Source organism: Gymnogyps californianus, chromosome 1 (assembly GCF_018139145.2).
Source record: "Gymnogyps californianus isolate 813 chromosome 1, ASM1813914v2, whole genome shotgun sequence".
Lineage (NCBI taxonomy): Eukaryota > Metazoa > Chordata > Aves > Accipitriformes > Cathartidae > Gymnogyps > Gymnogyps californianus.
In genome coordinates this window covers 218,643,594-218,656,523 of record NC_059471.1, presented here as the reverse complement: position 1 = coordinate 218,656,523, position 12,930 = coordinate 218,643,594, and the positions used below count along the sequence as shown (strand labels likewise).

Genomic DNA, 12,930 nt, shown 5'->3' with positions numbered 1-12,930 from the left:
TTCATCTAAGAGAAAAGAAATTATCCACGTTAAAAATGACTGCTGCAATGACAACAATATGGCAAAAACTCACGCTGTTGTTTAAGTCGGGCTGACAGCCTTTCAGGGCGGCATGCCAGTCCCTACTTTTACCCGAGCTGGAGGCTGCTCTTGGCGTTTGCTCCTGACTCCTGCCCTGCAACAGGCTCGGTGGGAGGCAGAGCCGCTGCCCCCGGGGCTGGCAGGCAGCAGGCAGCCTGCAACCAGGCAGCAGCTCTCAGTGTCTTCCAGAATCCTAATTCAGGACAGTGTGGGGCTCTGGGGCCCCTGCAAACCCTCCAGAGCTGGTCTTTGTGCCTCCCTCGCTCCACATCTCCGCATTGCTGGTCCCCAGCTTAGTTATTTTGTACTAGAGGAAACTGTGAGACTTCAAAGGCCGATGGAGTTTGTTGATAAATACAGGCAATGCATACTGCAAGGAGGAAATTCAGACAGCTTCTACATTTCGCTGGATTTTAAATTAACTGCAGTCCCACAGGCTTCCTTGTCAGTGCCGCCATGAAAAATCTCTGCTTTTTTATGAGGACGCAGTCATTAAAATACAAAACAAAACATCAGAATGTATAAGATGAGAAGGAAAATGATGTCAATAACATGACGATGCTGTTCTGTCACTTGGCGGGACACCGTTACCTGGCTGGAGTGTGCAGCCCTGGTCGCCCCAGCTGAGCAGAGGACACGAGCAGTGCCTCGGGGCGGGCAGCAGCGCGCTGAGGAGAGGTCTGCCAGCGGAGCAGCGATGGGCTGGGGGCGGCCGGGGGGTGCCTGGGTTTGCCCGGAGAAGGGGAAGCATCAGTGAAATTGGGAGGTGACATTTAAAGCTACCGGAAGGAAATGCGATTTCGTTCACACCCAGCTGCGCCATGCAACTCCCGTGGCTTCATGTCTCACAATTTGTACTTCATTGTGATCTATGCTTGTTGTGATTTACTGCTTGTGATTTACACGTGTCATTTGACTGTCAGCTTGCTGGTGAGGAGAATGTTTTGGCAGGATGAGCTTGCCCCCGTGGGCCGCCCTGGGGTGTCCAGCCCCCCCTCGGAGGGGTTGCCCGGTAGGGTCTGAGCGGAGGCAGCTGTGCATTGCCTGTGCCGGCCCACGGGCGGGTCAGTCCCGTGGATGTCCTGGCTGTGCCGGAGGACTGCCGGCATCCTTCCCGGTGCACCGCTCCCAGTCCATTGCTGTGATGTTGCTCTCCTAGACGAGCTTTTCAATCCACAGAATATTTCTGCTTGGGGCTCCTTCTTTCCTCTTTTAATGTTTTTAACCTTTTTGGTTTTTAAGGGGTGTCTGCCTGCAGCTGCAGGGTCTCAGTGTGAGTTTCTCGTCCCTCGCTTGCCATTTGCATGTCCTGTTGACAGAACAGCCCCTGCTGCTCTCCCCGTGCCCACGGGGTGCACCTGGGTGTTCCTCTGTCCCCGTGCAGGTTTGAGGAGGGGATGCCCTCAGAAGACGCGGCACGAGTTTTGGCATCGACATGCGTTCCTGGCAGGATGCGAATGGCTGCATGGCTCAGAGCAGCGGGCCGGGAGCGAAGGCAGTGCCTGGCGTGCGGATGAGCATTGCGAGGCTCTGCAGGCGCAAGCAGCCCGCACCTCCTCGCCGGGGACCTGGAGAGCAGACAGCAATGCAAAGCGGTTCGAGCAGGTGGGCGATGCTGTCCCGAGTGAAGGTTTGCCAGGAAGGAAACTGCGTTGCAGTCGACAGTCAGATAGCGTGGTTGTCTTCTCTGATGCGGTGCCCCGGTGCGTGCTGGGCTGGTTCCAGCGATATATTTTCTGGATAGTGATGTGTCACGACTCTCAGCTTGTGGCTATCTACATGTTCTCTGTGCATCCAGCTGCTTTTCCCAAATATGTTAGTAAACCAATTTTTTCCTGCTCTCCAGCATCGTCCAGCTGTGATCTCCGAGTGCTTCACATTGGGGAGTGAGTCAATGCTCTTGACTTCAGTCCTTGAGTTACAGGAGATGGCAGAATCGCTGTGCTTTGCTCCCGTCTCTGAGGAGCTGTAGGTGATGTCCCTCGGCCCTGCTGTGGTAACTTCCCTCCTTCATCTTCAGCCTCCTGCTGCCTGTCTCTGTCTATTTACCTGCTGTGTTGCCCACCACCCTTCGTGCCCACCACGTCTCTGTGCCATTTCAGCACTGTGTTTCTTGGTGCTCCACCTGCAGCCGCTGCCTGATGCGCCTGTGTGAGTGCCGGGCAGGAGCCGAGATGTCATTGCAGCCACCTCGGGGAGGCTTTGCCCACTGTGCAGGTACTGCCAGAAATTAAACAGGCAGTTTGGCAATGTAAGACAGCACAGTGAGTAGCAGTGAAGATATGCCGGTGCCTTTGTATCCATCAGTGGCACAGTCTAGCCTGAATATTGTGAGCATTATTGGGCAAACTGCGTTGAACAGATCTGTGTGGGGCGAAGGCAGAGATGAATGCTGCGAATTAGTGGGGGCCTGGTGATGCTCTCTTGCATGCAGAGATGTTGGAAAGAATGGGATTAAACAAGGAGGATGTGATTTAATGTAACCATTTGTTTGGAGGAGCCATAAAACTGGTAGTCTGTTCTGAGCAGGGTGGAGGCACCCATTCGTAATGATGCCCTCCCCGTAGTGATTCACTCGCGTTTCTCACAGTGTCGCTGTTTCTGTAAATGTGAGCAGATAGATACACATTTATTTATAGATGATAGATGTGGCCTGCTCGGCAGGCAGAGCGGTGGCTGGTCAATACTGACTGTGCTCCTCAGCGGGGAGCGTGCTGTGCTCCGGAGACGCCGCAGAGCCGGCTGCCCTGGCAAGGCACAAGGATGCTGTGGTGCAGGGAATCTGTAGATGATTTCAGTTTTGCCAGTCCAGAGTATTTAAAACTGACATTGCTTGTAGGGCTGACTCACAGAAAAAAAACCTAGGGACCGAGCAATGGAATGCTGAGCTGTAAAGGAAGTCATTGCTGCCCATCAGGTAACGAACCTGGGGAACTCCCTGTGCAGGCGCAGCATGTGCCCGGCACTCAGGAAGACGCAGAGGAGTGATGTTTCTGGCCAAGGCACGAGGACTGCTGCTCACAGGAGTTATGGCAGCTCCTGTCAGGTGTTGTGGGAATTTCTAACTGGGAGTAGAAAACTGCCTGTGTGTGGGCAGGTTATTCCTGGCTTGCTACTACGGGTTTTTATACCTCTGCCTTCTGAATTAACCCTGCCTCCCACTGGTGATTGTGCAGGCTGGACTTCAGTTTGGAATCCAAATCGCCGTTTCTAGGGTTATACTGTTGTTTTGCCATGAACTATCTCAGTTACATAGGATGGTGCATGGCAGAGGTTGTCGTTCCTTGCTCTGTGGCGGTGCCAGCCACAAAATAAACCAAATGTATGGGGTAGGGAGGAGGGAAAAGGAGGGGAAAAAAAAAACCCCAACAAAAAGAATTAAAAGCCAACAACAATTAAAAAACAGAGTACAAAATCAGTGTAAAAGGAGTTTATGGCAGTGCTGCCCTGCAGTCCCGAGGCGCTGGCCCTTTTCTGGGAAAGCACCCGTCCCCTCAGACAGCTTTTCAGCAGACTCAGCGCTGAGTCCTCCCAGAGCTCGGTGCAGCAATGTGAGCCGTCCAGCCCTGGTGTCTGCCAGCAAACGCTGCTCGGGTCCGGTAAGAGCGTGGCCAGCTGCGGGGAGGTGACTTACGCTCCTGCAGGCAAAGATGGGTCCAGTGTGCTTAAACTTGGCTAAGCTGTGTGTACCAAAGTTCATAAAGTGTCTGCACGCTTGCCAGCGTGCCGTTGGTGCTTTGCTTCATCTGATGTTGCAGGAGTGATGCTCACCTTCAGCACAACTGTCTGCACCACCAAAGTCTCAAAGCAGGAAACAGATGCTGGTGCCAGGGGTTTTCCTGAGCACAGGAGGGACTGCAATAGCCCTGATGCTGTGTACCCTGGTCCGAGCTGCCTGCACCGTGCAAGCTCCCTGCACGCTGTGCAGGTGGGCACGAGGCCAGAAGGAGAGGAGGGAGCAGTGCTCATGGCTCCCTATTCAGCAGGGATTTCGGCTCCAGGACAGCTTTTAATTTTATCTGAAGGTGGCCAGCTTTGAAATACACACTAAATCTGGAAGGCTGGTCCATAATCCCGGTTTTCACCTGCTTCTCCCAAACAAGTGTCCTAATGCAAGACCAGAATGATTACGCACCTCCTCCTTTGTAGACTCATTTTGGCATTACAGTTCTTGTCTCCCTGCCTAGAGAGCAGCCCTGGTTTGGCAGGAGTTTGGCCCTGTTCGGACAGTGCGAGCTCTCGGATGACATGCTATTTTGGGAGGGTCGTTAGGCTGCACCTCTGGGACATAGGGCTGCAGCTTCCCTGAACTGCCTGCCACTCCATGGCATGCACGGCCGCCCGCTTTCCGTCCCAGCAAGGGCTGGGCACAGGCGCTGGCATTGCTGCACCCATACCTCTGGGGCATCTCTGCTGCCTCCGTGGGAAGTTCATCCAGGTAGGCTCACAGGAGGGACCAGGCACCCGAGAGTGGTAAAGAGGCGCCCCGGTTATGAGGCTGGGCTTCAGCCCAAAATATCTGATATTTTAAGAATTTTATGTCTTGGTTTAATGTTTATGTGGCTCATAACCAGCATGCAGAGTCTCCTTGTAAGACTGCCAAAGGCACTCAGGACCCCCGGAGCTTTCTGGTGTGAGCCATATGGAGTGACCCTGTGCTGAAGCAATGAACGTATCATCATTGCCATTTAAATGATGCGGTATTTATTACACATTTTTATAAGGCTCCCTAGCTATGGTATCTGCACCCCAAATAAGACCGCACTTTATGGCTTGGCATGAAATTGCTAATATTGCCTGGAATTCAGCATTGCTGACACCGGGTAGCAATCTCAGCTGTTGTAAAGTGGTATTGTTTCCCATTTATGGAGCTATTACTTTACGGTGGGTAGGAGTCTCGCCAGTGGCCTTTATTGAGCTAGACTGCTCATAGTGAAGAATTTTTTTAGCTGGTTTTAATCTTTCTGTTCAAATATCTTCCAATCTGAAATTTCCCGGGTTTTTCATTGCCTTTGGCTCAGTTTCAGTTAAAATGGACCAGAATTTTTTAAATGAGGCAAGGTGAAGGAAAAATGCTTGCAATATATTCTTTGTGTAGACATGATGCTTTTAAAAAAACCCACCGTGATAGAAAGCTAATATTCTACATGGGTGTTAGCAGTGAAGCAAATAGATGACAGTTAGTGCTTCAGAGGAAATGGATTCTGATTTTGCATGGCAGTAGGGATTAGTAAAATCAGGTTTTGTAGTTGTATATTTATTTATAAATGGCAGTCCCCTAAATCAGGGTCCCATAAATGCTGTTGTGGTCTAGGTCATACCTCTACAGAAAGATTTACCTTGGCTTCACTTCCCCGCCTCCTGCAGTCACTTACTGATCCTTGCCCCAACAAAACTACATGGACGCCTAATAGAGCGTGCAGATTAGAAAGCCAAGTGCAGGTCCTCGTCTCCCAGGTGTGCCGTGAGACGGTGATGTACATCCATGCCTTTGACTGCACTAAGCACTTGAGCCGGCGGTGACACTTCTTGCTCAGGATCCTGAAATAAATAGACCCTAAAATTCGCAGCCCGTATAAATACCTGCCTTAGAGGAGGGTGGGGAGCCCTTTCCTGCAGCGCTTCACTCGCGTTTCTCATAGCACAGCTGTCCGTGTCAATGTGAAGAGGATGCCAGATGAGCAGCCGGGCAGAGACAGTTTGATGAGCACCGGAGAGGCCACCTCGGGTGCTTGGGTGTCCCTTGGTCAAGGTGCATGCTGCTCTCCCTGGGGCATGCCATGGAGCCAGACCTGGTGAGGCACCGGTGAGGCTGCGACGCAGGCAGTCGGCGAATGTGTGCGGTTTGGCACGTTTTTCCCTCCATGCCAGAGCTCGCCTTGGGATCCCCAGTGCTGGACTGGGAAAGAGATGGCTGCGGGGCATGCGGACGTGCAGCCTCGTCTGCTGGTGCCTCTACAGGTGCCGGGGCAGGTTTTGTAAAAGCTGTCAACTTTAACGTGCGTTCTCCTTTGAGGAGTGCCCGTTTAGGACGTTGCTGTTCATACATCAGTGCCCTGCACGATGGCGAGAGCAGGCGCTGTGCACAAACCCAGTGTGGAGCTGAGCGTTTGGCTTGCAAATGGTAGCAGAAACCTGAGGTTACGACGGTTTCTCGCTCCCACCTCCGTGCCGCAGGGCTCCGGTCAGGAGGGCTTCGGCTGTTTCGTGTCCCGGCCGATGAGCAGGTGAGTTCAGGTGGCCGTGGACAGCGTTGCCTTTTGAGCTGAGGTTTGCCCAGAAGTGTGATCAGACATTTGTGCCTAATGTGTGACTCTTATGTCCTCCTCCATGCCGCCTTCTGCGTGGTCTTTCAAACCTTCTTTAATTCCAGGTTCACTGGAGCAAAACGGCTCATCTTCAATCTGGAATCCCTGGCACCGTGCCAGTTTTCTGCGCAAAGCCTTTCCTAACAAACACAGCACATGCAGTGGTGTCTGCCCTCCTCATTGCAAGACATCACCTTCTCAGACTCTGTTTGGGGTTCGCATAATAGTAAAATTACCCCTTGTACCTGTTGGGTAAATGTTTTTTGCGTCGTTTGTGCCTGTGGACAGTTTTAGGTCCCACTCTGGCTGCTTTAGTGCTGTGGGTATTGCTGAAGTAGGTTGTTGCCCATATCAATTTTCCCCTCCGTAGAATAGACACAGTTGTACTTGCTGCTCTCGAAGCAATATAGTATCCTTCCCTGACTTGATAACCTCATGAAAAATACCTGCTACTGTTCCACTGCTGTCATGCACCAGCTCCTTTAGAAATCTGAGATGAAAATCATCCAGGGTCCTGTCTGAATACAACAAACGCTCTGGGGTTTGCCTGCACTTCCTATGTGTTGATTTCCGTAGTCTCATCTCCATTAGCCAGTCAACTTTTGCACTACATTCTTATCAAAAACCAAGGCAAAGCATTAATTTAATTTTTAGACTATCTTTATACCACTCTCACCACATAGCACCTCACCTCTTTTGTCTGTGTTCTTTTTTTCTGAGTGCCTGAAGAGCTTTTCCCCGTTTGCTTTTATTTACTTTGCAAGGTTTTCCGGCTGCTGCTGTTACACAATCCTTGTCTTTTCACTGCATTCTCACATGGGAGTCTTTCCAGAATTTTAGCTTCTTATTTCTGAATGCTCCTGCTCCCAGCTTGTTGCCTCTATTGAGAGAAAGAGACCTAAAACTTCCCTCCCAGCAGTGAATGACACATGTGGGCGCACTAAGTCACTTGGGGTCTCAGACTGGAGTCATCCAGCAAGAAGGAAGCTGCAGGTGAGTATATCCATCCATTCAGGAAGGGATTTAAAATGCCCTCTTTAGGCACAGACCAACTTCTGTCTACATGAAGTTAGATGAAACTTCCCTAGTGGACGATCCACCTGATGTTTTGGGGTTTTTCCTGGAAGAAGCTGATACCAGTCACTACCAGGATTCGAAGGACTGGTAAGCTGATGGGCACTGGGAGCCTGTGCTTCTGTCTTTGAACAACTGAGTGGGCTGTGAAATGATTTTACATCCCGAAGGATCACCTGACTCTTGTGCTGAGAATGAAGATGGCTCTGAACTTCTCCTTAACGAGAAAGAAAGCTCTAGGTTAAACTGTGGTGGTACATCAGACTTGATGCCTGGCTCACCGGAGGATCCCCTGAGCTTGCAGAGCTCAGGACTGGCAGCAACGGGCTTGGGAGAAGACTCCTCTGGCCACGCAGTTCAGAAAAAGGAGCCGTCATCATTCACAGCATTCATAGCAAAACCCAACACCAACCCTCCTAAATATGATCCAGGCCTGCAAAAGCCAAGCGTGCCTTGTAAGGGAACAGCAAGCATGAGCAGATGGTTTCTGCACAGAGCACTGGTTGAGCATCCCTGACTTTTGTGTCCTGATGCACTGTCTGTATTTTCGAGAGGAATTTGGAGACATGTTGGAAGGGAGATACAAGAACTACTGCTGTTCTAGTCCAGCTGTGTGGTGGAGGGCTAGCGCAGGGATGACGGGGTGCCATGCCCTAGCCAGGGAGCATCGTTCTGAAGGCATTTTCTGTGGTCTGTGTTAGGGGAAGGTTAGATTAGGTGACTGCAATGATCTTACCTGAAATTTTAGAAGCCATTTTTAGCCTTCATCTCAGCTTAGGCTCTCTGCTTCCTCTGGTGTCGGAAGCTACCAGTGCCCTGGAAGCCCTCGTTACTGAAACATGTGCGTGTCAGAAGTTCCCAATGTGGGCCTGGGTTTTTGTCGCAGAAACACTAGACAGATAGCAATATATTTTAAAAGTCAGTTTAATGATATCAAAATATAACAGTCAAATTGAACAGGAACATTAGGTTGTACTGAGATATAACAGCCAGATCAAACAGGAATATTACGTCATAAACACTGCGACAAACACAACTTACTTACAGGTTCAGGATGACAGTTGAGAACTATCACTACACAAACTATAGCCAAATCTCAGCTTAGAATGATGACTCAAAACGCGCACTCACTCACCGATAAGGCAAGGCACTCAACCTGCAGGAGTTTCCGTGGGCGCCGTCCCGACCCATGGGGAGAGTCCCCAACTGCAGACCCGCTGCTCCGAGGAGGACTGGCTTGATGCGCCCTCCGGCCAGGCTCCATTTATACCCTAGGTCGGATCGGGGCTCGTGGTCATATATGGTCAGTGGTCTGGAAGCTTCTTTTAACCGAGGTGTTTCACTGGCTGAGGTGTTTTTGGCAGGCTTGGGTAGCTGGGGTGCGTGACTCGGGGCACTCTGTATACGTGACGCCGGTCACCACGCAGATGGCTGACTTGACCCCAAAACCGCGGCTTCTAGTTTAACTCTTTCCTTCCAGCGGTTGAGAAGTTTCGGCCTTTATTGGGGTGTGTGCACCTGCCACAGTTTTTGCTTGCCCCACATGCTGGCATCGTGTCTTCTCTTCTAGGTCATCTCTTGCCACTGAAGCTCTCCATTCTCGTCTCAGTTTGACCAAGCTCCTCTCAGCTGCAGCCTTTTCTTGTCGTTCTCCATGGTGTCCTGACAGACTTCTTCCTTTTCTAACAAGGTGGCGGGCGTCTGCACTGAAAGCAGCTGAAGGAAGTGTCCTCCAGCAGGAGAGCGTGTAGGCATGGTGTTACAGGGCTCCTGCTGTTTTCATAGTATCGTAGAGGGACAAGGTTGCCCAAGAGCTTCACACCAGCATTACTCTGGGTGAAATGACAGAGCCCGGGACATCGGTGGTGGCATCCCAGCCGTGCTGCCCCTCATGCACACAAGGCTGAGGGTGGGCACAGGTCTGGTGTGTGGTCCACGGATCGTGGTGGTGCAGAGAGGGGGATTTGGGCATGGGAAGAATGGAGGAGCCTTTGAGGGCAGGAGGGGCCTGGACAGGAGAGACAGAGCCAGCCTGCTGGTACCGAGAAGTGACAGGTCATGGGGAGTATTTAAACTAGCATTTACAGGAAAGCCTGAGGGAGTTTAAAGGTGAAATTGCAGAATTTCTGGCCGAGGTGTGAAAGCTGTCATTGCAAACTGCCACTGTGCCAGAGGACTGGGGTTGCCAACATGATCCCCATCCACCAGAAGGGCTGCAGAGGGGATCCAGGAAGCTGTTGAAATCCTTTGTATGATGGTAGTGTCTGCAGTCGGTAAAGGATAAGGTCAGTTATGTGGAGAAGGACAGCCTGTTGGGAAGGAATCAGTGTGGGTTTTGTGAAGGGAGACTTGCCTCGCTGACCTGATAGAGGAGCTGTACAAGGTGTCAGCAAACCTCTGGATGGAGGAGATCTGGTGAACAAAATGTATTTGGATTTTCAGAAAAGTTTTAGATAAGTTTTCATATCAAAGCTATTGATGAAACTAAAAATCGAAAGACTTCCTTATGGCTTGAAAGCTTGTTAGAGGGACTTAAATGTCACTTTTCAGGATGGCAGACAGTCAGCAGTGGGGTACCTGGGGATGGTGTTGGGACCTGTTTCCTTCTCTGTTTTCATCGGTGAGCTGGAGAAGGGAGTGTGCATGAAACCTCCAAGTCTGTGGACAATATAAAGCTTTTTGAGAAGCCACATGATGCGTCAACGCTGATGAGCTCGGGGAGGACTCCCAAACTGAGAGAGCAAAAGGTGGCAGATGGGTCACCATGTAGATACATGCAAGGTAATGCTTCTAGGGAAGAGCCATTTGAACGTGCTACACGATGCTGAACATGGCCCTGGTGGGTACAGCTCCAGAAGAGTCTTGGTGCTGATACTGACAGCTATCAAAATCGTGGGTTCAGTGCACAACAGCAGCCAAAAAAGCCAACAAAATATATCAGGGAAGAAGTGGAAAGCAAGGTGGGCAATGTCATTTGGGGCTAAGCTGATCCTGCATGTGCATGCCTTCAGTGCTGTGTGCAGGTCTGGTTCAGCATCTCAAGGAGGAAGCGGTGGAACTAGAGAAGGGCCAGAGAAGGGCAACTAAAATGGTCAAGGGGATGGAGCAACTGCCTTGTGAAGACAGACTGAGAAGGCTGGGACTGTCAAGCACTGGGACAGGCTGCCCAGGGAAGTGGTTGAGTCACCATCCCTGGAGGTGTTTAAAAGATGTGTAGATGTGGCACTTAGGGACTTGGTTTAGTGGTGGACTTGGCAGTGTTAGGTTTACGGTTGGACTCGATGATCTTAAAGGTCTTTTCCAACCTAAATGATTCTATGACTCTCCAGTTTGGAGAAGAGAAGGCTTAGGGAGGCACATGGCCAAGGCTTATAAAACTCCCCAAGGCAGTGGATACAGTGAAGGCAGAGCTGCTGTTCACCAAATCCTGCAGCATTAGAAGGAGAGGGCTCTCAGTGAGACTAGCGGCAGATCAGACAAAGCCAGACAAAAGCAAGACTTCTTTATGCAGCAGGCAGCGGTCTTCTGGAGCTGGCTGCCATGGGAGGCCATGGAGGTGGACAGTACTGGCAGATTCAGAGAGAGATCAGAGAAATTCCCAGAGAGCAGGTCCATGCACAGATTGTAACAGGACCAAGCAGGGTCATTCCTGCTAATGGAATGGACTACCCAAAATGGCCAGGCACATGTGATCTCCTTAATTAATAGCATCTTGTAATGCCACTGTCAAGGACAGGGAACTGGGCTAATGGACCATCAACCTGGTCCCGTGGAGTATTTCATATGTTTTATTGGTTAATTAGCTTAGAGTGAGGCTGTTACTGTTGTTGTGTTGTATTCCATTGACCTGAAGTTTGTAGAGAGTGTTTCAGTTCCCACCCTAGATGTGGAAACTGTGATGGAAAGCTTTTGGCTTTTAGTATCTGCTGGAAGTTGCAAGCAGCACGCATGTCTGATTGCATTAGATGTGTCATTTGTAAGATCTGTTTAGGTTAGGTATGATTTCCATCCTCAGGCCTTATCTCCCTCGGTGTTAGAGCTGACACAGCTTCGCTCCAGTATTGCTGTAGAGTTTCTGCGTGTGGGAACCCTGCCTGGGGCAATGTGCCCATTGATGTTTTGGATGTGCTGGCAGAGCTGCTGCTTGCTTTGCTGGGGCTAAGTCTGCGACTTTGGTTGAGTGGAACTTCTCAGACCACATCACTGAAGTTTTCTCTCTCTTGTCTCAGTTGTGACAGTTTGGAGGATGCCTTTAAGAGGAAGGATAACTCTGAACAGGCTGTCCAGGTCCTGACACAGACCTTGTTCCTGGGGCACTTGGCCACTTCTGTCACGCTGGCTCTGACTGACGTGTCTCAGTGGGAGGTGGGAATGAATCATCTGAGGCTGGCCAAGATCTGGGCCCGGAGAAGCTGCCAGTCTCAGGGGTCTTTGGGCGAGCTGGAAGTCAAAGCTGACCTTGGTGAGTGTCAGTACAGTGCCGTGCCACCCAGCCTGCCCGTTCTCCTGGCTCCCACCAGGTCCTGTTTCTCCAGCAGCTGAAGCCTGCCAGGGGCAGAGGTTGGATCAGCATCGGACAGCCCTTTCCTAACCCATCTCTAACAGGCTGGAGGTGTCCTGAAGCTCAAGAGCACTGAGGGCACATTGCTCCATGCAAGCTTGGAGACTCACAGAGAAGGGCAGTTACCTTTCCTGGTCAGGTCCTGCATGTCTCTTAGCTTGCAGCTTGTGGTAATAGTGGCAATTTAGAAGTTAGTTTGTCCTGCAGAGTTCTTGCACAAAGTTGCTCAGATTGTACTGAGTGCCTGAGAATTGCGTGTTCAATGGACGAGCTGAAGACCGTCTCTATGTCCTTGCCCTCAGCCCCTGCCCCAGTGCAGTCTCCAGACTGACTCCAGCTCAGTGCAGGGGACTGCTGGAGCTCTGTGGAAATGGCTCCTTGTGTCCTCTGGTGTGTTGTGGTTTATTCCATCCCTGTGACCAGAGTCTGCTCTTGTGCTGCTCCAGCATTTCCCCAGGCATGGCTCAGCTAAGTCCCTCTTCTAGGTGAAACATACCTTCAGCAGCTTATGGTCATCTGGGGGTTGTTTTGGACTGCTTCACAAGGAGGAAAATGAAATGAAAACTCCACAAGTCCCCTTTGTCTTCCTCCTAGAGCTTTATTTAAGGTATTTACATGCTCTAGAGATCCTCTTGCACACTGACTACCAGGCACATCCCACTCTTTCCATTAGCTCTTCCTCCTAATCTGATTCACATATTCAAGAACCGGTTCTAAAATTCAATCAGATCCCCTTTCCAATTGCCTAATATACTCCAACAGAGTTTTTATTATTGGAATATATTAAATTATGTTGTTCCTTTCACATTTCTTAAAGGTGCAGTTCTAGTTTCCCTTTTTTCCCCCAAAATGAATAACCGTATATCCTGCAAAACCACGTACACAGGACTGCAGCGAACGGAGCTT

General features: G+C 50.6%; 1 protein-coding gene across 1 annotated transcript in view; it reads left to right on the top strand.

Annotated features, from left to right (window-relative positions):
- Positions 1-12,930, top strand: part of LOC127023404 (SH3 and multiple ankyrin repeat domains protein 3-like) — a 299,615-nt gene that overhangs the window by 126,683 nt on the left and 160,002 nt on the right. Inside the window, exon 13 of the mRNA XM_050907545.1 lies at positions 5,306-5,321. Within this exon, the coding sequence (XP_050763502.1) occupies positions 5,306-5,321 (16 nt within the window). The remainder of the gene's footprint in view (positions 1-5,305; positions 5,322-12,930) is intronic.